At 37.0% G+C, this 26,953-nt stretch overlaps 1 protein-coding gene across 1 annotated transcript in view; it reads right to left on the reverse strand.

Moving 5' to 3' along the window:
* Positions 1 to 18,062: 18,062 nt before the first annotated feature.
* The window catches only part of NYAP2 (neuronal tyrosine-phosphorylated phosphoinositide-3-kinase adaptor 2), a 235,009-nt gene continuing 226,118 nt past the window's right edge, over positions 18,063 to 26,953 (reverse strand). The window contains exon 6 of the mRNA XM_008055093.2: positions 18,063 to 18,196. Coding sequence (XP_008053284.1) covers positions 18,063 to 18,196 — 134 coding nt within the window. The remainder of the gene's footprint in view (positions 18,197 to 26,953) is intronic.

Genomic DNA, 26,953 nt, shown 5'->3' on the forward strand with positions numbered 1-26,953 from the left:
CTCCATCAGCAAAAATGTAGGACTTGCTGAAAGTTCAGATGATCATTAGCATTTTTTAGCAATTAAATATTTTTTTAAATTAAGGAATGTAATTTTTTAGACATAATGTTATTGTACGCTTAATACACTACAGTATAGTTGAAACATGACTCTTACGTGCACTGAAAATCAAAATATTTTTGTGACTTACTTTATTGTGATATTCATTCCACTGTGGTGGTCTGAAATGGAATCTAAAATACCTCCAAGATGTACCTGTAAACACTCCAGAGACATTTCAGCAGTATTGATTTTAATATAGATCCGTATTATTAAAAAACACAGTTACTCCTTGATGGTGCCAATATGATTGCTGAGAGCCTATGCAGGATTTTTAGGGAAAATACTGAAGGCATTTCCCCAGGAAGAAAATAAATTAATGCAATAGCACCCCTTTGTGGTGAAATAAAGGTATACAAACTATATTTGAGACCGTTATTTGTAAAACTCTTTTTTAGACTCACCTAGTAATCCTTTCCCTTGCTTCAGGCAGAACTATGCTAGTATCGTCTCACCAATTTGGAAATTTACTGTGATTTTAAAGGTCTCCAATGGAAAGATTCTATGACCTTTCCCCGTAAAACATTCTGGGGCTTTCCTTTCAGGTTTAATAAAAGTACTTTACACAACAGCAAGCACCCATTTCCTCTAGTTAAACCTGCCTCTCTGGTTGAGATGAGAAACAGATGGTTCCTATCCTTTTTATTCCTTGGCCTTTCTGTTCACCATGAAGGCCAGGAAGACAGAACCATAGCAAAATAGTATGAAGTGGATTTAGTCAGAAGAAGTCATCATGGACTACTCATGAAACCTTCCAAAGTAGGACCTGAAAAGAATCTTTATATCTGCTGTTTGGAGAAGAAAGTGTTTTAAAGGACCAGAATGTGCAGAGTAAATTTTTGCCGTTGGACAGCTCTTCCTCATCCCCCCACAGAAGGTGAATCCTTGCAGCCCGTGTATACTTTCCTATCAACCTGATTCTCCTCAGAGGAAGTGCTTTAACTCGTTCCAAACAGCCAGAAGTTTTTTATTTAACTTTCTAACAATTTGCACATCATCTCACTGCTAGACAGAGCTGAAATCAAAATTTTTATTTTCTCTTTTTAATGTCTAGCAAAATTATAGCTCTTCATTACTGTACTGAAGGCTACTTTGAATTTTTTTCCATTTCAGCATTTTAAATATTAATAACATTTTGATTTTTTTGTTATTCACTTTAGTACGTCCCAGTGATTTTCAAATTATAGAACAAACTGAGCTCTTTCCAAGACATTGTGGATACTTGTTTTTATAGGGCTGACATTGCAGTCATTTCTTTTTCTGTTCTTTTTCTCACTAAATGATTAAAATTGTATTAATATTGTTACTTTGAGTAATGAAATTGAGCTTCTGGTGCTATTTCATTTTTATATCAAATTTGTTTTTATAATCCAGAGTCAGTGAAAATATGTAAAGATTATCTTTGCCCAAATTTGTCCATGGGATGAGTTTTAAGAAATGAATTAAATATAATGATGTCTTATTTGTGGTAGATAAAGGTACAATGTGCAGAGACTTAGAGGTCTGAATTTTAAAACAACATGGTATAACAAAAGCCAGATTCATATCTCATAATTATTTTTTAAATTTCTTCTCTAAAAATGAAGAGACATTCATGGAGAGTAGTCATAATTAATGTCCATTCCATAAGTTCGTGAACCACATACTTTATGCCTGCAGGCAGATAACATATATTGTAAAAAAATAGTCAACTGTATGTTATACGTTCCTGCCTGAAACCTTACTGTGAATTAAATATGAGTCATACTCTCATTTTGTAATTTATTGGCATTTATATGTGTCCCTAATCTTGTTCTATTATGTCTGTAGTTAACACATATGTAATCTATTTTAAGTTATGCTTGCGCGGGAGGGGAGGACAGTGGGGACATCAATTGGGACACACTGACTTTTTAAAAAAATTGTTTTAATGTAAAAACATTACCCTGTACCTGTGACTATCAAACGATTTCTAGTCCAAACAAATGTAGCCATGTTAAGTTTAGAGGTCCTCTCCTTCCCTCTGGTGGTGATGAGCTGTATAGGCATCTGTAGCATGTGTTTGCTCTAGAACACCCTTGGGAGCACAGCTGATGCTGCACAAGGAAAGAACAGCACTTTGATAGTGAGAAGAAAGGAATTCAAGTCCCAGATTTGCCATTATTCATTCCAAACCTGAGATTTCACTTGGCCTTTGGCTATTCAGTTTTCTCATCAGACACACAGTAATGATTATGATTTGTGGGACTGTTTTGATGACTACATGAGAAAATGTTAGGTCAAACTTATTTAGACAGTGATAAAACAAAAAGATGTCTTGCTTTCTTTTTTTAAGGAACTACAAAATACGTAAGAGAGTTAATCAACTGATTTGACCCTGCCATGGAAAACTCTAAGGCAGCCTCCGTAGTCTCTGTCTCCTAGTACAAAGAGTATATGAAGTAGAGAAATCTAAAGGAAACAGACTTAACCAAGTGCTCAAACATCACAAACTGATACTGTGTACTGTGTAATTCTCTGAGAAGGCTACCACATGTGGTTTTCTTGCTAAACATGGTGAATGCGAATCTAATCACAAAGGAACAATAAGGTAAATCTAAAATGAAGGACATTCTGGAAAAAAAGTAAGACTATTCTGGACTCTGAAAATGTTAGTACCTGAAAAGACTAATGAGACTGAGAAATATCCATGGGTAAAAGAGATTTGAAGAAGAAAGAAGGAAAGAAACTGTGAGAACCAAATGTAATGTTAGATCCTTGCTTAAATTCTGTATTAGGGCGTAATAATGGGGATCTTATAGAGATTTGAAAATCTGCTTTATATTAGACTGTAGTGTTGAAGTATTATAAATTACTTGACTGCTTTTCTGAGTTTGACTGTTTAGAAGCATATTCCTGGTCTTAGGGGATACATGTTCAAATATTCATAGATAAGCGGTATGATAAAAACAAAGTACATGTATATTTAAAAGTATATACACTATACTCGCCTTCCAACTTTTCTGTCGTTGGAAATTTTTCAAAATAAAAACATGTGAAATAAGAAAATGAATGCTCTTAGTTATTCTATCCATGGGAGACTCATTTGGGTTTAAAAATGTCCTCTTTTGTAAGGCTAATTGTTCAGGGAGGGCCCTTTTCCACAATCCCTCTGTCATCAGAGGCTCAAGTGAGTTGATCTAAGGGTATCAGAGTCTGAATTACAAGGAGACAGCTCCTCCTCAGACTGATGCAGAATCTCTGATGTGGATTAGTTTCCCCATTTTTAAAATTGGAGTTATAATGATCATGCTTATGGTTCCCCATTTTTCCAGAACTTCGCCAACTACTCTTCATCCCTTGACCATTTTCCCTCCATTTTTTCCCACCTCAATATGTGCTGTTCCCATAATGGTAAAGTGCTTGCACTTCTACGACAAATTGTTTGATTTCCGACTTCTCATTCTTTAGATAATCTTTTAAATTCTGCTTGTAATGGCCTACTACCCTCTCTTTTTAAAAGGACCTTCAAATGTGACTTCCTCCTTTGGTAAAATAGGGTCTGATCACCTTCAATGTTCTCCTAACCATCATGGTTAATCTCTTTGTTTTCTGTGTACACTTTTAATTACACTTAAATTCAAGTGTGCATACAAAAATACCCCCCCCACACACACACACATATTTGGCTTCTTTACTAGGCTGAAGCATCTTTGAACACAAGGAGTTTGTGTCACCATCTTGCAAACTCAAGCATCTAGAGTAACATCTGGTGCTTGGCAGGTAGATGATCATATGTTGACTGAATATATGAACGCAATTTGTAAACTCTAAAGCACTAATGTGTTAATGACTGCAAAATATCAATGACAGTGATACATTAGCTTTAGGGTTTGGTTTTTTGGTGCAATAGAATGTAGGCTAAATGAGGGACATGGGGCCTGTGAAGTGGATAATTTGGGCGAGGGTGAGTGAAAGGTAAACTGAGGAGAGGTGAGATTTAGGCAATGTTAAAATGACTGCTCACTGGGTATATTAAATCCATGTTATGTTCTTTCAGTGGGTGATTTTAGAGCATGAAGACATTGGAAAGAGAAATAAAATGTAAAATGGGCAAAAATTAATTTTACACACACTGCCTTTTTGCCCAGACCTCAGATGGTTGTTTTCAGTTTACCAACACAGTATTAGGAAGTATGCATCTGGCAGCATCTTCCAGGGACTTCTGTTTCCTCAGGTCCAGTCACTCTACCCAAAGCCCCAGGGAGTAGCTAAGAGTGAGGGGAAAAGGTACAGACAGGATGAGGAAGGAAGACTAGCTCTTGTCCCTCTTCCTTCCCTTCCTTCTACCTCCATAATAAGTATTGAAATGCATCACTCCTGCTGGGACCAATGCACAGGACTTCCAGAAGACAGAAAAAGATGAAGTTCTGTCCTTTCTGGCAGCTTCAGCAAATCACACAACTCATTGGCCTGTCAAGTTGTGTTTAAACAGCCCCCTTCAGTGACCCATTCTGAGAAGACATACAGTACAGTATGGTGGGAGAACTTCTTTATTTTTTATTTTTTATTTTTTGAGTTGGAGTCTTACTCTGTCACCCAGACTAGAGGACAGTGGCCGCTCCTGACCACCGCAGTCTCGACCTGCTGGGGCTCCAGCAATCCTTCCGCCTCAGCCTTCCAAGTAGCTGGAATTACAGGCATGTGCTACCAAGCCCGGCTAGTTTTTTGATTTATTGTAGAGATGAGGTCTCACCAAGTTGCCCAGGCGGGTCTCAAACCCACGGGCTCAGGCAATCCACTCACCTCAGCCTCCCAAGGCACGGGATTACAGGCTGAGCCACCAAGCCTGGCAGAGAACTTCTTTTAATTCAACAGGCTGTAGCAGCAAATAGCTGTTACTGTAAGTTTTCACACTTTTAAAAAAACTTTGTTGCCTTTGTGTTTGAATTTGCAGGCAGGAGTATTTTTAGAAATTCTTGACAAGTGCTAAATCAACCAGTGGGCAATTTCTCCTGTGTTTAGGGCACCTGCCCAGCAAACGGGTGGAACAATAAAATACAAAATAACAATAAAGAAAGAAAAGAGAAGAGTTCACCTTCAATGAACTTGTATAAAACTCTATAAGGAAAAATCTAGAAAAAGTTCAATAGAATTTATGTAGACATGATGTCAGTTTTGTGTTGTTTTAAAAGGTAAAATTCTATATTAATGTAGATATGGAGGGAAAAGACTTGATAATCATTTCTGTTCTCAAGGACTGTAAGGGTCTTAATTTACTCCAATCACAGTTTATATTCTGTCTTAAATATCTACTCAAATCATTCAAGTGTAGAATGTCTTTCCAGAATGATGTCCATGATATACTGCTTCTCCTTCTGTGAATAAAATTGCTTTAAAAAAATAAATGATTTTTAAGAATGAGTTTAGTGGAGATATCTCTTCCAGTGTGAAGTGCAGACATTGTATTACCTCTGTCAGTGGTATTTGTACTTCAGTTCTTTTCTTTAACTTTTCTCTCTCATTCTTAGCAAGCAGGTAAAGTAGTAATTAGCTAGCCGTGGAGGGTATATGTGATGACTGTGCAGAACCACTGTCAGGAACCCCATTGGGTCTACAAATGATTATAGCAGTGTTACAATGATACAGTCATCACTGAGACAGCTAGAGATTTCCAAGATGAAAATAGTCATCCCTGCTCTCAAGGAGCCTCAGTTCTGATGCAAACAATTATAGGGTGCGTTTTTAAAATCAAAAGAGATGCTCCTTAGAAAAATAATTTTAAAAAAGGAGCTCCTTAGTCAAATATATTTGAGAAACATGAGCACTATTATAACCTCACCTTTGCAGTTTCCACTGCACTTCAACAAACTAAAAACTTTCATAGTAAATAAATTTGCTTTACCTGACCTTCTCCAGACTACTTTTCTGTATAACAGAACAGAAGGTAACACCCCTCAGACAATGTGACCCTCTGATATGAACATAAGATTATTCACTGTTATGTATGGTAAGTACAGGGAAGATACTGAGAAGAGAGATCTGCTTGGGAGAACACGCTTGATCCCAAACTTAAAAGATAAGTTGTAGTTTGCCAGGATCCAAGTGAAACAGGCATAGTTAACACAGTTTAGAAATAGTTAAGCAGATTTTCTTAGGCAGTACTAAATTAAAATAGGGCAAGCGTTCGGACATCTTTCTTATCCGTAAACAACCTGACATTTTTCTTATCTGTAAAGGACCTTCGACCTTCACCAGACCAACCAAGCATATCAGAACTGACCACCTTGCAGGTTGGAATGTGGAAATGCCAGTGCAGGAAATCACAGCAACAATCACAAGACACAGACATAATGTTCTAAGAAAAGCCCAAATCTAGTTTACAGTAACTTTCATTATTTAGAAGGTCCCTGTGACCTTAAAAGATTGAGAGATAGTAATCAAAACCACATACCTGCAGCTTCACCCTTAGTTCATAGTTTGCTTAATCATTCTTGTAAAAGTATACAGAGCTTCTTGTCAAAGGGAAGCAGGTATCCTTTCTATTAAAGCACCCACGCTTTTCCTTGAAATTGCCCCTTTTCTTTCTAACAAATTCTTTCTTAAACTATACTTTTGGATTCGCTCTGAAATTATTTTCCGTGGCAAAATAAAGAACCCACAGAGTACCACACCACATGCCATCCCACATCACAAGGACTGGGGAGGTGCACCAAAGAGAAGGAAGAGAAAGAAGAGATCAGTAACTCTTGGAGGTATCGCTGGCGTTATCTAAAAGTGAGAAGGAACTGTGGAGGGTATGTGAATGCGTAAGCAGTGGATGGTGGTAGGTGGTAGATGGTAGACAGGGTAGCTGAACAGGAAGGCCAGGGCCAGGTCAAATAACATGGCCTTGAAATCCACGCAATGCAATGTAATCTTCCATGCCACAGGCACAGGGCAGCCCTTACTGGATTTTGCATGAGGGACATCAACACATGATCATTCTTGATGGTATGAAGAGTGGATCTGGGGACAGAGGGTAAGTCTGGAGACTGGAGCTGAGGAAATGGGAGAGAGACACTAAGCCTATTATCAAACTGCACAGCCATCTTGCAAGACATATTTGCACTCAAGAGTTGTGCAAATCATGAAGCTGCCAGAGTGACCCGGTCTCCCTCTCTTCTATGCCTGTCCTGGGCTTGTCTTGCTTCCCTCTGATGCTGCATGCTTTGCACCGCTTTGCTCAAACAAAATGTTTAATAAAAAAAAACCATGTTGAATAAATAAATACTGAAAATAAGCCTCTACATTTAATCCTTCTGGTCTAAAAAGTGCTTTTATAGTCATCATGTATTTCATAAGGATGTAGAAATCAAAATACTTGGGAATTCCATGTGGCCTGCAGACAGTGACCATTGGATATAAATGCTCGACTTCTTCAGGCGTCCCTTATTTCATTATTTAAACTTCTATCAGACAAGTAACAGCACAGATTGATTCCTTCCTAGACTGTACTTTGAATGATAAACAACTTTGGCTTTGTTGGCTTCTCCTGAAAAACCTCTACCCCTTTCATATGCAAAGTTGATTGGGTTTGGTAGGATTACTCCTGACACCGTTTGGTCCTTCAAATAACTTCCTAATTTTCCGGGAGCTAAGTCATTAAATGCAGCATTCCAAATACCATCCCTGTCAAAATAGCTAACAACCAGGGATTATTAACTAGCTTTAATGTAGCATTTGCTTTAGAAAACAAATGCTTTGAAGTGACAATGTGGTTGCTTTTTTTCCCCCTTTAAAGTGTCTGTTTATAGGACCCCCATGGATGTCCAGAAGCTGGATAAATCTTGGTGAATACGTTGTCTGTGGTATGTCGTTGGTTAAATCTGTACCAGTACTCTAGAAGCTGGTATTTATGTGTGGGAGGGATGTGTTTTCTTTTCAGAATGTGGAAAGAGTTGGACATGCTCAAGTGTTTGTGTTCAGAGGTGCACACACACACGCACTTGTGCACACTTGTGCCTGCATGGCTGATTTCTAACAGCCCAAGTCCAGTATCCACAAGAGAATGAGAGCCAGTGAGTGACACTGAGCTTTCTTCCAGGTGTCAAGTTTCTCACCCTGGGAGATCTTGCTCCTATGTGGCTCCTTGTTTAGTGGATGTCCTAGTTGAGTCTGTCCTCCCCTATGAAACTAGAAAAGTTAAAATGCAAGACCTGGAAAACCAAAGGTGATTAAATGAAGGGATGAATGAAAGTGAAGGATGGTAAGTTTTCGGAAGACAGCAAGTTCAAAGACAAAGTTGTATGTGAAGCAACTATGTATAAAGCAGAAGTTTCATATAGAAGAACCTGGGCTTACAGCTCATGTCCACTAATCGCTTACTAGGTATAAAACCTTCAACAAGAAACAGACTCTAACTTTACTGTTCTTGTCAGTGAAATGAGCATAATATTACCTACTTCAAAGTATGCTGTGAGAATAACATTAGATAATATAACATTCTGAGCATTGTGTCAAACACATAAGAAATCTTCACAAAATCTGTTTTAGAAATCTGCTTTATTTGGAAGATGCTTTCTACCCGAAAAATAATGACATTTGCAGCACAAAGTAAAAAACAAGCCGGGTGCAGTGGCTCATGCTATAATCTCAGCACTTTGGGAAGCAAAGAAGAGAGGATTACCTGAGCCTGGGGGTTAAAGACCAGCCTGGACAATTAGGCCGAGACCTTGTCTCTACAATAAATAAAATAAATTAGCCAGGGACGGTGGCATGTGCCTGTAGTTCCAGCTTCTTGGAAGGCTAAGGCAGAAAGATCGCCTGAGCCCAGCAGGCAAGGCTGCGGTGGCTGTGAGTATGCCACTACACTCTAGCTTGGGCAACAGAGACTCCAACTGAAAACAAGCAAACAAACAAACAAACAAAACTCACACAAAAATTTGTCCAACAAATGAGCAGAGTGGAGGGACTAAAGATCTATAGTTCTTCTGTGTAAGGCACGCTAAGAATGTATTTATTATTCAAAGTGAAGTTTATTACAACTCTGAGTCAGTATTTAGTGTAAACATGTATTCCTAATCAACATGTAAGTTGGAGGTAAATCTATTCTCTAGTTAGAGAGCATGCTCTTCTCAGGAAATAATCTTAAGCTATCTGTTTCAAACATGCTAATGGCAATCAAAAGAAATCAAGAAGGAATTCTTCCACTGAACTAGTCATGCTTTTTCTGCTATTTTTCCTTTCAGTCCTCAAAAAAGAGGGATAATTATTTCCTTTCCTTTCCTGGAGACTCAGGTTGTATTAAGGGATTTACAAAGCACAAATCTTAATGAAAACAGCTGCATGTATTCATAAATAATATATAGCATTATTTCGCCCTCCCAAAAGTTTAAGGAAAAAGGTATACAATTTAAAAGTTAGAAAACCTAGAATTGCATGACTAAGGTAATGAAAAAAATCCAAGACAAATATCATCAGGAAATCTTGTTGTGGATTTCTACATTGTGCTTATGATCCCAAACAGCTGTCATAAAACAGTTTTGCTTCATTCAATTTTTTTTTGTCAGGTATAGTGTGCGAAGTGCACTTCAGACACTAGGTGGCAACATGTGTTCATCTATTCTTATGCTACTTCCCCCAAGCTAGGCTGGCCAGCCCCATCTAGAGTTGGACATTCATTTCAATAGTTAAATCAATATATTTTATAAAGTGAATGCCTGTGAATAAGAAAATGAGGCATTTAAAACTGTAGTCTGGGGCAACTTTAAGTAAATGCTGAAGTTGGCAAAAATGTATCCTGTGTCTCTGCATCTTTTCTCCTGACCCTAGCAGATAATGGCTTCCTATATAGCTCTTATATTTTTATTACATTATTCATACCTTAATTCAAATAAGTGAATGAGTAGTATTCAGGGACAGATGAACTGTCATTTCTGAAATGATACCAGGACCAATTTCTACCTACTTTGTCTCAAGCCACATATGAGACCTACAAGTTAAGAAGAAATGTCAAATATACATTCCCTAGAATAAGGTCAATAAGTGAGTATCTAATCTTATTTATGAGAGAAGGAAGAATAAATATAATTGGATCGAGTGACATGCCAAGGATAAAGTAAGAGAAATCAATTTGCCCCAAGTACAGGCATTAGGAGATACACTGTCTATAAGTAATTTAAAATTAGTAAAAAAACAAACCCGAAACCTGTTTCTGTTTTACTATCACCACATATTTGCAATTCTATACAAGGTTGGTGATACTTGGTAGACAAACCATTTCCTTAGTTTCCATCCCTTTTGGAATACCACTGACTACAACTATACTCTTCTAGAGTTTTTCAACAAACAGGAAAGTTGAATTTGGGGAAGAAGAAAAGCTATATAGGAAAGAAGAAAGAGTTCATACATTTTCAGTAGTAACATCTGTTCAGAATTTTACATATGTGTGTAATCTCATTAGTCCCCAACAACAACCATAACAAAACAGATAATACTGCCCCAGTTTTCCTGAGAAAACAGATTCAGGAAAGTTGAGCAACATGTTCAAGGTCATACAGCTACTAACAGATGGAGTCCGGATTATGAAAACATTTCAGGTTTTTAGCCAACTGATCACAGATTGATATTTAATTAGTACAAAATTTTGAACAAGATATGTAACTTCTCTTTGGACAAGCTATGTAGCCTCACTTTGGTATCCTTGGTAGAAATGTGGAATAATAAAAGAACCCATTGGATAGGACTGTTCGGAGCACATCTACAATGCTGCAAGCATGCTCTGAGCAGTCTTGACACAAAGTAAGTGCATCAGAGATGACAATTAATGGCATATGATTTTCACTATGCAAACTCCACCTCAGAACCCTGAATTACTTTTTGTCTCTTCCATGTATTAAAGAATGCTGGCGTATAGACATCAGTTATTCCGCACTCTTACTTGAAACCTTGGTGGGTTAAGGTGACAACTCTGATCTCTGAAGCTGAAGAGAGGGACACACACAAGTACTGGGGACAGCAGAGTCAGAGGGCAGACACCTTTAGAGTCCACTGGGTCTAATTCCCATCTCTATTAGTGAACTGGTTCAAGACTTCTCAGAGAAGTTTCTCTCTCTCTGAGGGGATGCCTGGCCAAGTTGTTGGGGGGAAAGGATGTGTTTGTTTTGTTTTATTCTGCCCAATAATGGAGTTCCTGAGAGACTGGTCATAAGACTATTGGATTTCAAAAAGTGATCCCCAATATTTTGCTGCTTAAAATATACAAAAGCTAATAAACCTGCAATGGCTAAATAATATGTAAATGACTCAGTCTACACTACAGTTGGTGTAAGCATAATGAGTTACCACTATCAGAATTCTTTGTGTAAAGCAGAAATCAAATAATTCCAACATTTTATTTCACATAATACTGGATTCAGTTGCCATTTAAGTAACAATAAATTTTATTTTCTTCCTTAAATATGACATAAATTAAAACTTATAGAGCTCCACAAAAAAAACTAAAGCCTAATAGTTTTATAAATGAATTAGACAAGACTGTGAGAGCACATGTACGATAAATGCTTTTTTTTCACTCATATTATTTCATGGAAACTATTCTATAATACACAGGAATAGGTCAACTTAGCCACTGACATCCTAATTTGTAATATAAATTTATTACACATTTCATAGGGTTGGATCCAGTCTCTTTGGTAAATATCATTTTATAACTAATAACCATAATTTCTTTGTCATATAACCTTTGTTAATAGGACACTTTATTTTGCAATTTAAAGTTAGTATAGACAAATACTTTTCCAATGCGATACTGAAATTGCCTTGTTAAGTTAGTGGGGGTTGTCCAAGCCCCCCGTTGGGTGTGTCTGTATTTGGGGATATATGTAAGGTTGATTTATGTGCAAAAAGAACCAAAGAATAAATGCTGTTTGAAAGATCTATTGCATAGCCTGGTGGAAGTTCTGTTGCAGGTGGAGACTGTGTATTAGTGAAGTGAGTTTAGTTTGGCTGCTCCTGTTCCGTGCATTCTATTTCTGCTTTTCTCCTACTTCTATCATATGCTGTATTCATAAGCGCACAATCCTATCAGCTGTATAAGGTATTAATATAAAGGTCATGTAGAACATTTTCTCAGTTCAGGTGTCATTGAAGGACTTTGAATATCACAGTCTCGAAAAAAAATGTCTGGTCAACACTTGAGCAAGAGATAGTAGAGCAGGGGTCCTTGGTCACACTGAGTCCAGGTGGCACATGCTCCTACTATATATTCTGCGGTTCTCTCCTTCCCATCTCTTCCTTCGTCTGTCTGTCACAAAAATGTTAATCTCTAGGTAGAAAGCACTTGAAAATGTATCCAGCTGATCAGATAAAACATCATAATAAGACACAGGGTTAAACTAAAGCACACATAGGTTTGGCTAGACAAGTCATATCCATGTCCACGGTAGCCTGAGAATTCTAGAGAGAAAATGTTGCTGAAGTTTTTCTATCTTTAGGTTTTGTAAGAGCAGTTTTAGGTTCACAGCAAAATTGAGAAGAAGGTATAGAGGTTTTCTATATTGCCCTGAGGTTTTATTTTTCTACTTGGTCGTACTGAAGGCAAAATTAAATGAGGATAAAGCCTTGAAGCCTTTAAAGTTATGTTATTTGTAGTTGAGGGTAGGCAGTGAGTGAATGAAATCAGACTTCTTTTCTATGTATTCATTTCATTTCCCAGAATGTTACTCTCCTCAGTCTCCCTTTTTTATCAGCCTTCCTCACACTCTGCAGGCTCCTGCACATGTTTTTGCTTTGTTTTGTTTTGTTTTTGAGTTGGAGTGTCACTCAGTCGCTCAGGCTGGAGTGCAGTGGCATACTCAGGGCCACCCTGGCGTCAACTTGTTGGGCTTCAGTGATCCTTCTGCCTCTGTCTTCCAAGTAGCTGGAACCATGCTCAGCTGATTTTTTATTTTTATTTTTTGTAGAGACGAGGTCTCGCCAAGTTGCCCAGTCTGGGTCTTAAGCCCATGGGCTCAGGCAATCCACTCACCTTGGCCTTCCAAAATGCTGGAATTATTGTAGGCTGAACCATCAAGCAAATGTTTTGCCTACCTGGAAAGCTAGGCACTATGGTGTTTTAAAAGTTTTAAAAAGGAAAAGCATGACGAGGCTTTGGGACAAGTCAAAACATTCACTGCTCTGGAAATATTAAGGACTGAAGAATAGGAACAAGGTCAGAATATATGAGAAAATGTTTTTCAAGGGTATATAGAGCAAAATATTTACATGGAAAGACATCAGGTAAGTCAATAAAAGATCACTGAGTGTCCCACACTGTGCAGTGCATTGGAGGAACACCTCAGAACTGGGTACAACTCTCATCAAGACATCCATCTAAATCTTCAACCTTAGTCATCACGTATACTGATCCCTCATCCTTATCTTTGGATTGTGTATCTTCCTTTTCTTTAAGTATCGAGAAAGCATTTTGATATCTGGATATGTCCAAAAATACCCTCGGGACATATATTAAACTATGGACACTATAACTCATTCTTCCATCATCCAGGAATGCTAGCCAGGCTCCACTAGCTGTGCAGCCCATGAGAAAAGGGAACCTACTTTACTCCAGAGGCATCCCTGGCAGGCTTTCATCTCTCAAACAAGGCCATCAGGCAGAAGCAAGATGTTAGGAGCTTGAAGAGAGGCCAGGGAGCTGCTGTCAAAAGGCATAAGCATTTGATAAACAATTCTGAAGGGGCAAGTTAAAAGGAATTGGGCTTACAAGCCTGAATAACAGCTGCTAAGGAACTTGGTTGGGTAAGTTTTGTCCTGGGTGGTGAGGATGCAGATGTCATAGCACATGGCTCCATGGAAATCACAGCTTCAGAGGTGAAGCACTGTGTGTTGATTTATAAAGAGGTTTGGGTTTGTCAGACTTTGAGGCGTATGTCCAAAGAAAAAATGAACTTTCTTTACCTCCCTTCCCCAGGTCAAGGATGAACAGAGATAATACATCTCAAATGATAAACGAGACTTAAGGAGAATTTGAGTTTCCAGTTCATCACCTGGGTCACTGTTAGCTTTGTGATTTATTGATCCAACATGGGAATCTACCATGTAAACACTGTGCTCTGATCAGGCCCAGTGGCTCATGCCTGTTAATCCAGCACTTTTTTGGGGAGGCTGAGGGGGGAGGATTGTTTGAGCCCAGGAATTCAAGACTAACGTGGGCAATATAGCAAGATCTCATTTCTACAGAGAATCAAAAAATTAACTGGGCTTGGTGGCTCAGTTACTTGGGAGACTGAGAAGGAAAGATGGGCTGAAACCAGGAGGTGGAGGCTGCAGTGAGCCATAATTGTGCGACTGCACTCTGGTCTGGGTGACAGAATAAGACTTCCACTGGAAAAAGAAAGTGCTCATGAATGAGTGTATGTGTGAGTATGAGATTATGTGTGGATGTGGCTGTGGCTTTCGCCTTCTTCCTTCCTAGGAAGATGAATTCAAACACATCTTGGGAACATTTTTCCAAGCTGAATCATACTACTCTTTGGAGACATGTCATAGCGGCTCCATTCTTGAAGGAAATCATGGTTTGATATGGCCTGTACATAAGTTACTGTTTCATCACCTGCTGCAGCACAACTCGAGATGGTTCTGTCTCCAATGGGTTCACTGATGATGCTGGCCAATCTCAGTCAGACTTGGAGGAATCACATGAACATCACACACTGTCTCTAAAAGCACTCACATCTTCTGAACATATGGCTTTCTACTTTATGATAGAGGGAAAAAGGAGAGAGTGACATGTGCTCCAAGTTTAAACACAACTTTTATGCGTTTAACTTATTTTAACTAAGAAAACAATTAACCTTCTAGTGGCAGGCAAAGAAATTCTGTCTGATTTCCAAAGTTTGGTATTATGGTAAATGCCAAAACACATGACTACATCACAGTGAAATTCCAAGGATGTGTTTCTCATTGTCTCATGTCTAGTCCATTTACTCTGGAGTGAAATAAGAAAAAGTACAATCTGATTTTTCATTCCTCTGAGTGTCAGAGAATGAAATGTGTTGTGGAGTAAATTCTAAGTGCTTCTTTCTCGAACTTTCCATTTTCTGTTATGATAATTTGAAGTTCAAGTCAGTTGAAATTATACATTCCTATAGATCTTGAGTCTGCTGTAGTTATCTGAATCTAAAACAAACTGCAAAGCCAAGTAAATATTACCCACACCTTTGTTTATACACAAATTCCAGTGGTGGGCACTCACTACTGGCCCCAGGTGCCAGGGTAAGGGTCAGTCACTTAGGGCCACCACAGTGCAAATCTGCTGGAATAATGTCTAGCATTGCCTAACTCCGCGTGCAACACTTCTCAAAGAGCTCCAATCATGACATGAAGTGGTAAGTGACAACAAGGAGCAAGAAAACTGAACAGAGATAGGATGGGGGCAATAAGCTATAAATTAACATAACTCCTTCTATTTGTGGGGTAGTGTCCCCATAAGGTGACTAAAATGGCACACCCTTCCTAAAGCCAGATTGTGCAATAGACAAGTAGTGCTGAAAGTGTTTTAGGGGTTAGTGACTACTTTTATTTGTTTTAAATAGATCACATGACCTTCCAATTATTTCCTAATGAAAAGTTTATTACCCTGTTGAGAATTTGGGTTTTAATAATTACTAGGAATTTTAGTGTTGGAAACACTGCTTCAAGTGACCGGAGTGATTGTTTGATCATGGTATGTGTTCCATATTTTAGTAGGCATATGAATATTCATTCTTAGTTCAAGCAAGCTTAAATATTTGTCACCATTGCCTTGCATTAGTAAACATAGGGCAATGTCTTCTTGGTTGTAAAACTTAAAGAGATATCTCAGTCAAGACTATGGTTGAGGGTATAGGAATTAGGTGAGAAAGGAAACTTCAACAAGCATTCATTGACTTTAGATGATTGTTAGGTCATAGGCATGCAGAGCAAGATTCATCTGAGCCATGCTTACCCCTTTATCTCCACAGTATAGGAATGTTTGTATACTACAACTTGCAATGTATAGCCTTGCAATGTATAGCCCTGACAGTCTATCTATGATTAGGCTGCATGTCAGAATTTCTGTCAGCAGGTAAGGAAACTAATAGCATAAAAGCAGTGTCAGGGGCTTTCCATGTTCTACTACTTTGAAGAATGAAGAACATTTCATCATGTGATCTAAGATTTGATAATTCAAAGGCATACAGAATCCACCTTGTCCTATCCGAAAGTTTACCCCAGGTACCTGCTTTCATTAAGAAAGAGTCGAAGGAGCTTTGAACCAACAGCTATAAAGATAATCCAGAAAAAAAGCAAAACAAAGCAAAAAATACCAAACCTCTCTGAGATATTGAGAGTAATATACCAGCAAGGATTACATACTTGAAAAATTGATTGCATTAATGTAATTCTATGCCAGTTAGTTAAAGTTCCCTTATTTCTGTATTCAACTTTTTAAAACATTCAATACTGTAATAAATACAATATTTTGAGAATAGCTTTAATCAGCTAAGATGGCAGTTTACTTTACAGAGGCTGCTTTATTTATTCGGTGTCTTACTGTTTCCACTTCTTTTATATCCAAAAAGTGTTTGAGCTGGCTACATTTAGTTAAAAAGGCATTTAACATTTTAAATTAAGACACAAGAAATTCCAAATGGCACTTGAAATGCCCTTGAGAGAAACCTCTCATTTCTTGTGTTTGTAGATAACTCATATATTCATAAATCAAGTCCTTTGCATACTTAAGCCAGACAAAAATACTAAGAAGCACAATGTCTTTCATTAGAAAAAATGCAATTATTCTGCTTAGCTATGTTTTTTAAAAGCCTGACATTTTAAAAATTGATGAATATGTAATTTGCTAATTAGTAATGGGCAGTTCCCTTGGAGGTATCATCAGAAGCTTTACAATTTACTATTTCAGAAGAGTTTCATGAATGCAAAGATTAAAGCTGAGAAGCAGAGAGAAACCACTCCAAGCTGACATCATCCTATTTAACACCCATAATACTTAAGAGTAGTAACAATTAAGCCTCACAAGTTAAGCCAATGTATTGAATTCCTATTGGGTGAACTATAGACAAGACATTTATGTGCAATGATTTTTCCACATATTAAATTCCCCATCCACAACCATGCATCCAAATGAACATCAGAGCAACATATTATACTGTAAAAGATTAAATAATATTTCAGCTTATACATTTATTTCTTGTCTCTTTTCTCCAAATGATAATAGAGATCTCAGTTACCATGCATGAACACTTACATTCCCTTTCTGAGAACATTTCTGATATTGTTGGTATAAGAGAGGAAAGTCATTTATTTAAAGGTTACCTTATTAAGCTAAAGTTTTGTTAAATACCTAGATAATATAGTCAGTCAATTTGTCTCCATGGCCTAAGAAAGAAGAAAGACTAGCTGCCATATTCAATCCCAATGAGTTGGCATATGAATATTTATAAGGACATCAATATTCACAGTGACTTACAATCATGCTCCAAGCTAAATAAAAATAAGAGCAAAACTGCCACAAATATTACAGTATAATAAGAGCTATTAGATATGTACAAATCCATTGACAGAATCTGTGCAAGTGTTGTGGACAAAACATTTAAAAAGAAATCTACAGAAAACAAAGTCGATAAATTTATCAAAGGTTGATAAATTTTCAGAGACAGTATAAAAGTACACAAAACATGAAAGAGAGAAAGAATCTTTAAAAATAACCACTAAGCAAATACATATAGTACAAACTTACCACATTTATATTACAGAATGATGGAAACCAGAGACAAAAAACGATTTGGTAACAAACAGCAAAGAAAGTTTCACCACCAGTCACAAGGAAGAAAGACATTCTTTTTCGGATGAAAACACAGACTTGCAGAACTCAACCCCCTCTCCCACCCATACACACATAGAAAAATAAAAGCAAATGCAAAAATTGTCTACAGCAACAGGACAGACAGAGGTGGGAAGCATTTGGCATGTTGCATCACAGGAAGTCAATCACGATTGGCTAACGATGATGGTACCTGGCTCTGTTGCGGGTCACTGGTTTGCCTGAGAGGAGTAACTGATGGAGGAGGCACACCTGATGTCGATGCAGACCGGCCTAATTTGCAGCTGACTTTAGGTTCTGGAAACAAAGGCAGAAAGATGAAATATTAGCTGAGCGACATCTGCAATGATGAGATGACTTTTAGTCTCCCTATATGTTCTGTTCCTTGTTCTTGAAACACAAAATGCTTCTGGTGTTTGCTAATTATTGGCAGATGATTAAACACTTTTATATCAATGGACTCTAAAAGGAATTTGATTCGGAGATCAACTCCTAGGGTATAAAAAAATAAATCGTGGAAGTAATGGCCTTGTTCTCTTGCACATTTTATCCCATTTGGAGCTCGTGTCTATGGTGTCATTGCTAGAAAAACAACTCCCTATCAGAGGAAAAAGTAAGTAACAGGACTGTTTTGGTGCTTCGTTTTCAGCTTTGGTTTACAGGACTTCTATGTCCTAAGTTGTGTTATCCACCCTCTCCTAATTACTTTTTTGGCTTCCTTCCTTCCATGGTTACTATCATATTTTCACTGTAACATTTCAACTTATCTCAGTCTGCTTTAAATTTTATAACTATTTTCTGGGACCTTTGCAAGCTTTCGTATATTATTTTTCAAATTGACAAAGCATTCTGCTACCTCTTCCTCTATTTGAGGATTCCAAATTAGCTTACTAGGCCATTGACAGGACACTTTAGAGTTTATAAACTTTACAGCTTATAATTTGGGGACTGAAAGAGTTTCCTTCATCCAAGAAACATAGAATGTATGAGATGTAGAGAACATAGATTTTAAAGATACATTTGAAGATGCTTGATAAAAGAGAAACAAAGAAAAATTGACATTTGGACTTTTATCCCCAACTTTTATGTTAGCTATTAGTTTTTGAGTGTTAGGTACATTCTAGCTTCTGTTAGGGGCTAAAATTAAATTTTCTCTAATCTTTATGATTCCCTTTAGAGCTGTGGAGTTAGCTATAAATGCCCTCAACTTACGAATTAGATACCTAAGGCTCAGTAAGGTTGATATTTGCATAGCAGAAAAAATTTCTTTTTTTGGAAAGCCTTTCTTTGTAAACTTGACTTAGAAATTAAACTTATCAAGCAAGTAGCTTCAAATGATATTACAAGGCTAAAGTACTGAGAAATGGCACACTAGTGCCAGAGAACCAGAATGGGTCCAATGCTGTTGGAAGAAGAGAAAATGTATTGCTCACTGCGGACGGGACAGTTGCGCTATCCTTATGCTATCTCTATATGAATCACACTTTAGAGAAAAGCACTATGTCTGCCTTGCATGAGTGTTTCACTGGCAATTCTGCTTCTATCCATTATCTTCTACTCAGCGCCTCGCCACCCTTCTCAGATAGAGACACACAGAATGAGCTAAGCTTACGTCCTTTCACATATAAATCCACATACACACATACTCACCTATATACACTTTACCTCATTCACCCCATTTCCACCCATTAAACAATGTCTCACCTCTTTATTAAAATTATTATCTTAATGCAAACTAATAGTGTCTTGGAAAATCAGATAGTCTTTTCTCTGTGCATCTGATTTAGTGGGGGGGAAGACAATAAACAAGTTTTGGACTTAGAGTTGATTTTGACTCTGACTCCATTAGTTGTAAAAGCTTAGGCATTTATTTTTATTTATTTGCTTTAGTTCTTTCAAATAAAATGAATAAAATTCTTATTTAACATTTAACATCTGTACTCTGACAAGCTCCTACTGTGTGCCAGGGACTTGCCAGAGAGTAGTGACCAAAATTTCATTTTTTCTCTAAGGGAGATCACAGTCTATCCAATAGTACAGACATTAAACAACAAATGATGCCACTGATTATGTAACTGCAGGTGTGGTGAGCACTCTTGGTGGAATTATAGGGTGGAAGAAGAGTATTTCTTATTGGAGGAACCGCAGACCTTGGAGGGACATCACTGACTACTTTGTAAATGATAAAACGTGAGGAGTTCATTTATTCTTTGTTCCTTCAGCAAACATCAAGGACCTACTACATGCAAAGGACTACACTAAGAGCCAAGGACATAAGGGTGATAAGGATACCAGTTATCTGTATTCTAATGAAGTTTATGTTTTCTCAGGGAAGAGACATTAAACCTAAACTCATATGATGGAAGTTGGGGAAAGTGTTAGAAAGAAATGCAGAGTGCCATGGTATCATTTATCAAGAGTATCCACTGTGTTCTGTGGAGCTGGGGAATAAAGGAACCTATGGAAGGGGACAAATCTGAAGTGGAGAGCATCCCAGATCCACAGATTTATTTTCCAACTTACCCTGAAGTCAAAAGCATTTCAGAATTTATTCCTTTCATTCATTGTATTGAGTGTATATTGTAAGGAAATGGTAATGAGTGAAATATCTTGGTATCCAGGAGAGTTGGGAAGAGTTGAATGAGTGGTAGGTAAAAAGATGAAACAAAATTATACATAAAGTTCAGAGAAAAACACCAGGCATATAACAAGTGCTTTTGACGAATATTGGCTCTCACCCCTCTTACACACATGTATACACACATACACGTTTGCATGCATGGTGATCATTACTTCTATTCTCTTTCTACATTTAATAGGTTGACCATATTATCTTTCTGGAAAATGTCTCCCTTTCCTTCTGTGACACACATGGCTTCACCTCTCTCCTCCTGGTTTCCTTTTTGCTTTATCACTTTGTCTTTTTGCTTTGCCTTTTCTCTCTGCACTTTCTCCCTTAGAACATCACTGTTCTCATGGCTTCAGATATCATCTTTTCCCTTTGAGTCACATGCAGGTTCCTATAGCTATGCTCTCTCTTCATTCTCTCGTTTGAGTTTGAGTTTCTTGCTTCCTGGACACAATGAAACCAAATTATGGCATCTTCTCAATATCTCAGATTCCCTTTCTAATGTAACTATTTATAAGCAGGAATATCATCTGTTTTCCTAGAGGTTAAGGTTCCAAAGATTGTACTTTTCAAGTCAGAGCTTTCTTTTCCTCTCTTCATAAAGTTAATACTATTGGCAAGTTGCTTTCTTTTTTGATGGCGCCTGTACTTATCTCAATTCATATCTAAGAAACCTCTTTGCTGGACCCTATAATCTCTTCGCTCAAATCTAACTGGTACACAATGGCAGATTGTGTTTCCTAGATTACTTTTAGGTTACTTACTCTGTTTAAGCATTTCCAATTATTCCATACTTAATATCATTTTTAAAAGTGTAAACCCATTTGCCCAATTTCCAGAAATCCCCTGTGATCTGGTCCCACCTGAACAACTTTACCCTATTTTTCACTGTTCCCTGCTTCTCAAAACATATATTACTCAGTTTTCCCTCTTGGTATCCATATTTGATTCTGCTTTTATCCTTCACCTCAAGTTGTTGTCATGCATGCATGGACTTTTATCAAATCAAATCCTACCCATTTTCTACGACCTAAGTCAAGGTGTTCCTTTATTTAAAGCATCCTGCGATCTTGTTTTCCTCTTTCTCTTTTCTGAGCTGCCTTGTCATTTACATAATGTTTGTACTGCTTGCTGTGGTTTTGAGAATTTTTGCTGGTTGCAACCACAAAGTAAGCATTCAGTTATATATATATATAGTTTTTTTTTTTCACTAAAGATACTCACGTTAACCTCGAAAAGGTCACTGCAACGTCTCAAAGCAAATAGAGGAAATGAGGAAATGAAGTAACAGAATATGTCTTGAGACCTGGTTTCAAGGCCTGGCTCCTCTGTTTACTAAGGTGGTGATTCCCATTCCAGGGGATTTGACTCTCTGGGGTCCTTCAGAGGAGGCGTAGAGTTTGAAAACTCTCCCTTCATTTTGTGCAGGTGATTCTAAAATCTACCTACCCATTCTTGAAAATGTCACTGAATTCTCTTTGAGGTTGTTCAAATATGTGTATCATACAGTGATATAGACAAAATTACATTGTAACTTATAAATTAACCTCATTTCCTAGGATGCATGCATCCTTGCATATCTTAAGGAAGGAATTGTCTTTTATTACATAAAAGAATAAGTGTAGCATCCATCAGAAATCTGGTTAACATATTTTCATAATGAGCCAATGCTTCCATACAGTCCATTACTATTTAGCACATTTAGTCAGATGCAATAAAAAAAACTCAGTAATTTTTTTCCTAGAAAAGATGGCAAATAATATTTACTTACCTTAGGGCTCTTTTCAAATTTATGATGAAGATACTATCTGATGAAAAGAGATTATCGGACTAAATCAATGTACCTAAGGATTAGTTTCCCCTGCATAGGTTTCCAGATCAGACCTGCCTCAATCAGCCTATTTCAAATGTAGACACTGCTATCTGCAGTGCACAGACTAAACCTCACCAAAATCTAAGCAAACTCTATTTCATTATGACTTAGAAAGACCTTGCTTTACTCCCATAAGATGCCAGTCCAGATCATGTCTAAGTTCATAAAGACCCCTTAGGCACTGTAGTATAAACTATTAACTACTCATTGAACATGGCAACGTAACTAGCCAAGCGCCCTGTGGGTTCACTCTTGAGTTAGGTCACCCAGTGGTCCAGTGTCTCATAAAGGTTCTGGCTCCACCTTCTGCAGTAGCAGAATGTGGTTATTACTATAAGTGTATTATGTTCACATAAATACACACACACACACACACACACACACACACACACACACACACTGCAAAACACTGCTGCTTAAGGTATGGACATTTTTAACATGTTGAGATTTTTGTTTATCTTGTTTGTTTTGGCCCATCTTTCAGTTTCACATGATTTGTAACTTAAAATGCATTTGAAATTTACTACGGTGCTTGTGAGACCGAGTTGATGAAGCAAATACTTATGAGGTTGTGTCTACCAAGGTTTCTTTGACCAAAATAATTGTCTGAAGCAGTCCTAAAAATCCCACAGAAGATACCAATTATAACCAAGCCTCTTAGTGTTCTCCAGGCCTGTGACATCAAAGTGAAGTTGTCCAGCTTTCTTCACCTTGTAAATGCAGCACTCTCTGAGACTTAAAGGTTTTGGAGCTATGACACTATAAGTTTAGTACTGGAAACAATGTTTTCACCCTGAGTTTTAATATAAAAATTACTATGGCTGGGGGAGGGTTGCAAAACAATGAACATATGCCTCGAAAAAGATCTAAGATAGAGCTTTCTCCCCTAAGAATTACTTCTATCATTAAGAGTCTAATTATTACCTAGGAGATACCTGTTCTTTGTATATCCCAGGAAAAACCCTTCTCTTTGAAAACTCTTTTAACTCTTTCAATATCACTCTGGAAGTAAAAGTTGACATCATGTGTGCAATTCAGTGATCAAGTGTAAAAAGAATAAGAACAAGAAAGATGTAGTAGATTTAGAAAGAGAGAGCGGAGAGAGATAGAAGGAAGGGAGGAATCAGGGAGGGTGGAAAAGGAAGAAAGGAAGAAAAGAAAGGGAAGGAGGGAAGGGGATAAGGAGGAAGAGAAACACACTCATTTTAATCCTTGAAGCAAACCATTATCGCAACATTATTGTAAAATGTTTCCAGGTTGTAATTCATCATCAATGTGTTTATCTTTAAGTAGGTATCCATTGGAATAGGTCACTTATTCGTTCTTTTTTTTATGCATAATGAATGCAACCTGCCACTGCTTTTTTTTTTTTCCTCAAAATAATTTATATTTTCTCATCTTCCTCTTAAAGTGAATTGGAATTCTGTTCAGGATTATGTCCCTTAGTATTGTTACAAGACAATCTCCAAGGAGTCTGCTGCTATTGTTGTGAGTATTTGAGTTCTATTTGCTTTCAGAAATCAAAAGCAAATGACTGTTCTCAAACACTGTGTCTGCATAGCCACATGAGATTAGTGAATTTTTACCAAAACAAAAACAATTTTATCTATGTCAATATAATAAAATCAGTCAAATTCTGAGGAAACACACCTTTTCTCCATTTTTTTTTCAATATGCAATATTTTTTGACTGGCAGAGACATTCCCCCGAAGTCAATTATGCTGCTAGAAGCTTCTAATCGATGATTTGGGGTTTACACGGAACTCGCAGAGTGGCATTTCAAAAAAAAAAACATACTCATTGCAAACTCTAATTTCTGAAGAAGGCATTTATTTGAAATAACACATACGCTATTTGAGATAAACTGCTGCCTGAACCATAAGAGGCGGTTTTGCCAGTACTATATTAAAACTTTCATGGGTTCCAAACTTTCTTTTCAAGCTCCCACAACATATTATGGTAAACATATTAAGACACCATCCTGTCCTAAACTAAATGTAACTTTTCCTGAATGTAATTTATATGAATTTTATAATTTTGTTTTGAAATTATTGAATAATCCAATTCGATCGTGATTGGTTATGATTTTTAGACAGAAATCATGCACACTCAGGAATTTTTGCAGGATTAGACAATCTAGTCTAGTGATTGTTTGCAAATGTAATAAAATCATTTTAATACTAAATGTAATAATTGGCGAAATTGAACTACTGTCACATTTTGTACTGATTTAAGTAAATATTCATTAATGCTAATACAGTAGTTTATTTTGGAACTTTGGTACTACATTTTTGTTCTAAATATCAAATATTTTAATATGATCCTGGAGAAGCTGATAAGCCTAGGCATTGTGACTATGATGCTGAAAAATAAAACAAATCTGATCATTGCTGTACCCATGCTGTGACCGTGAAGAAAAGAAAAAAAGCACAATACAAGAATCTCTCCTAGAAGTAGATATTATATCTCACTCTAGCTTTCTAGGGAGTTCTTCTCCCAGGAGGCAGTTGAGATTTGCATAACTGTGAATGACATGCTCAGTATCCTGTAGCTATGAACTGAGTTTTCAGCATTACCTAGACAGAAGGTCTAGATAATACAACTACTGATGCTATAGTAATGGGTAATTCTTTTGGGGAATACTGGAATTGTGCTGAAAACCTAAAACACAGAGAAAAGTGAGTGGCATCATAGTGGTAGTTTATGATCCAATGTATCAATGTATTCATTTTTTTTCTGATGATATAAAGGGCTAGGATTTTCCTTATCTACCACCTTCTTATGTAGAGAGACTATGAAACACACTCCGTACTACACAGGCATACTCAAGATGCTGCAATGGCAACATAGTGTAGTGAAACATTCACTTCTTTTTTTTAATTGACAACCTCTTTTAGAGTAATGCATACTTCTTGTGTGTGTGTGTGTGTGTGTGTGTGTGTGTGTGTGTGTGTGTGTGTGTGTTTATTATGGAGATGTGGGGTACAAGTGAGAGTCAACTATATAAGTAGGCTGCATGCAGGTGAAGTCTAGGCTTCTAGGTAACCCTCCCTCCCTCAGTAATGAACCAAGTATCTTTTGTGTTGTCACATACCCCCTACCTTCCTCCCAGTTTCCTCCCTTATCTGTGCCCAGTGACTGCCAATCTGATCTCTCCCTTGTGCTAGTGTAACTAGTGTTCAGGGCCCACTTATGAGTGAGAACATGCGGTATTCAGTGCTTTGTTTCTGTGATCGTTCACTTAATATGATGGTCTCCAATTCCATCCAATTTGTTGCAAAGGCCATAATTTTGTTAATAATACATAATTTCTAAAATGCCATAGGATCTTCATCACTTTAGCAGAATATAAAAATGTACCTTTAGTTTCAACAAATTCTTTATTTCATATTAAAAGTTAATTAACATATGTGTAAAAGCAAATTTTATTTATTTAACAGGCAAGACATGTTTCCTAATTATTTTTACAATTATTAAATAAGGAAAATCCATCAACCACAAAATAAATGCAAAGGACATATTATGATTTGTATCAGGAACAAATTATATTATAATGGAGATAGATATTTCACTTTGTGTTATGGCATCAAAAATACAATAAACAAACAAGCAAACAAAATGAACATAGCCCTTTCATCATTTGATAATATAAATGAATGTATAAAAAAACATTTGACCTATTTTTAAATGTTATATTTTTCTTCTAAGTATCAATTTAAAAAAAAAGAAAGTGCCTGGTTTAAAATTTAGGAATTACTCACCTTGTTGATGTGAAATTTTTTATGCCTAATAAATGAAAATCAAAACTGAACATCACACTTTAATTGTAAAGAGGAAATACTTTGCTAAAGAGCAAATATTTTGAGAGGAAATGTGACCAGTTATTGTAACTTTTATAGTCCTTAATGACAAGTTCTATTTCAAGGCCATGCTCCTTATACTTCTGCCCTGAGTTAACTATTATACACATAAACTAAGAAACAAGGGTCTAGGAATATGCCTAATCTAAGACTGTATCTGGCCAAACCCTCCACAGCATGGCACTTCATCTGATCTTCAGCATTAGTTGTACTTGTTCACTATATAGCAGAAATTCTGAGGTCTCTAAAATGCTTTTGTGAATAGAGCATTAGGTAAAAATTATTTTCATAAAAGTACATAGTAAGATTTTACTTGCTGCTTCACTGTGTTAATAAATGCACTGAAAGCCCAAAAGTGATGGATAAGTTTGCTGTTACTTTAGTATATCAAAATAGTAGCACCAAACTCTACTAGTAATTATATATTTTCCACTGACACATGGAGTTGGATATTTGGCAGATATTTCCTTGAAAGTGAATGAAGTGAGCCTATGCTTCAAGGAAGACAGCTGACAGTATCTGTTGACAGTGATAAAGTTTATCTTTCAAGCAAAAAAAAAATTTTTTTTGAAAAACCTTGTATCTATCACTATGAACTTGAGAACATCTTAATATCTTACGGTTTTTCCTATGAGATTTTTGATGATATTAATAAATGTGATATATTGATTTTTATAACAAAATGTGTCAAC

The sequence above is a fragment of the Carlito syrichta genome, unplaced genomic scaffold, assembly GCF_000164805.1.
Source record: "Carlito syrichta isolate Samal-C Ts95f unplaced genomic scaffold, Tarsius_syrichta-2.0.1 Scaffold301668, whole genome shotgun sequence".
Classification (NCBI taxonomy): Eukaryota; Metazoa; Chordata; class Mammalia; order Primates; family Tarsiidae; genus Carlito; species Carlito syrichta.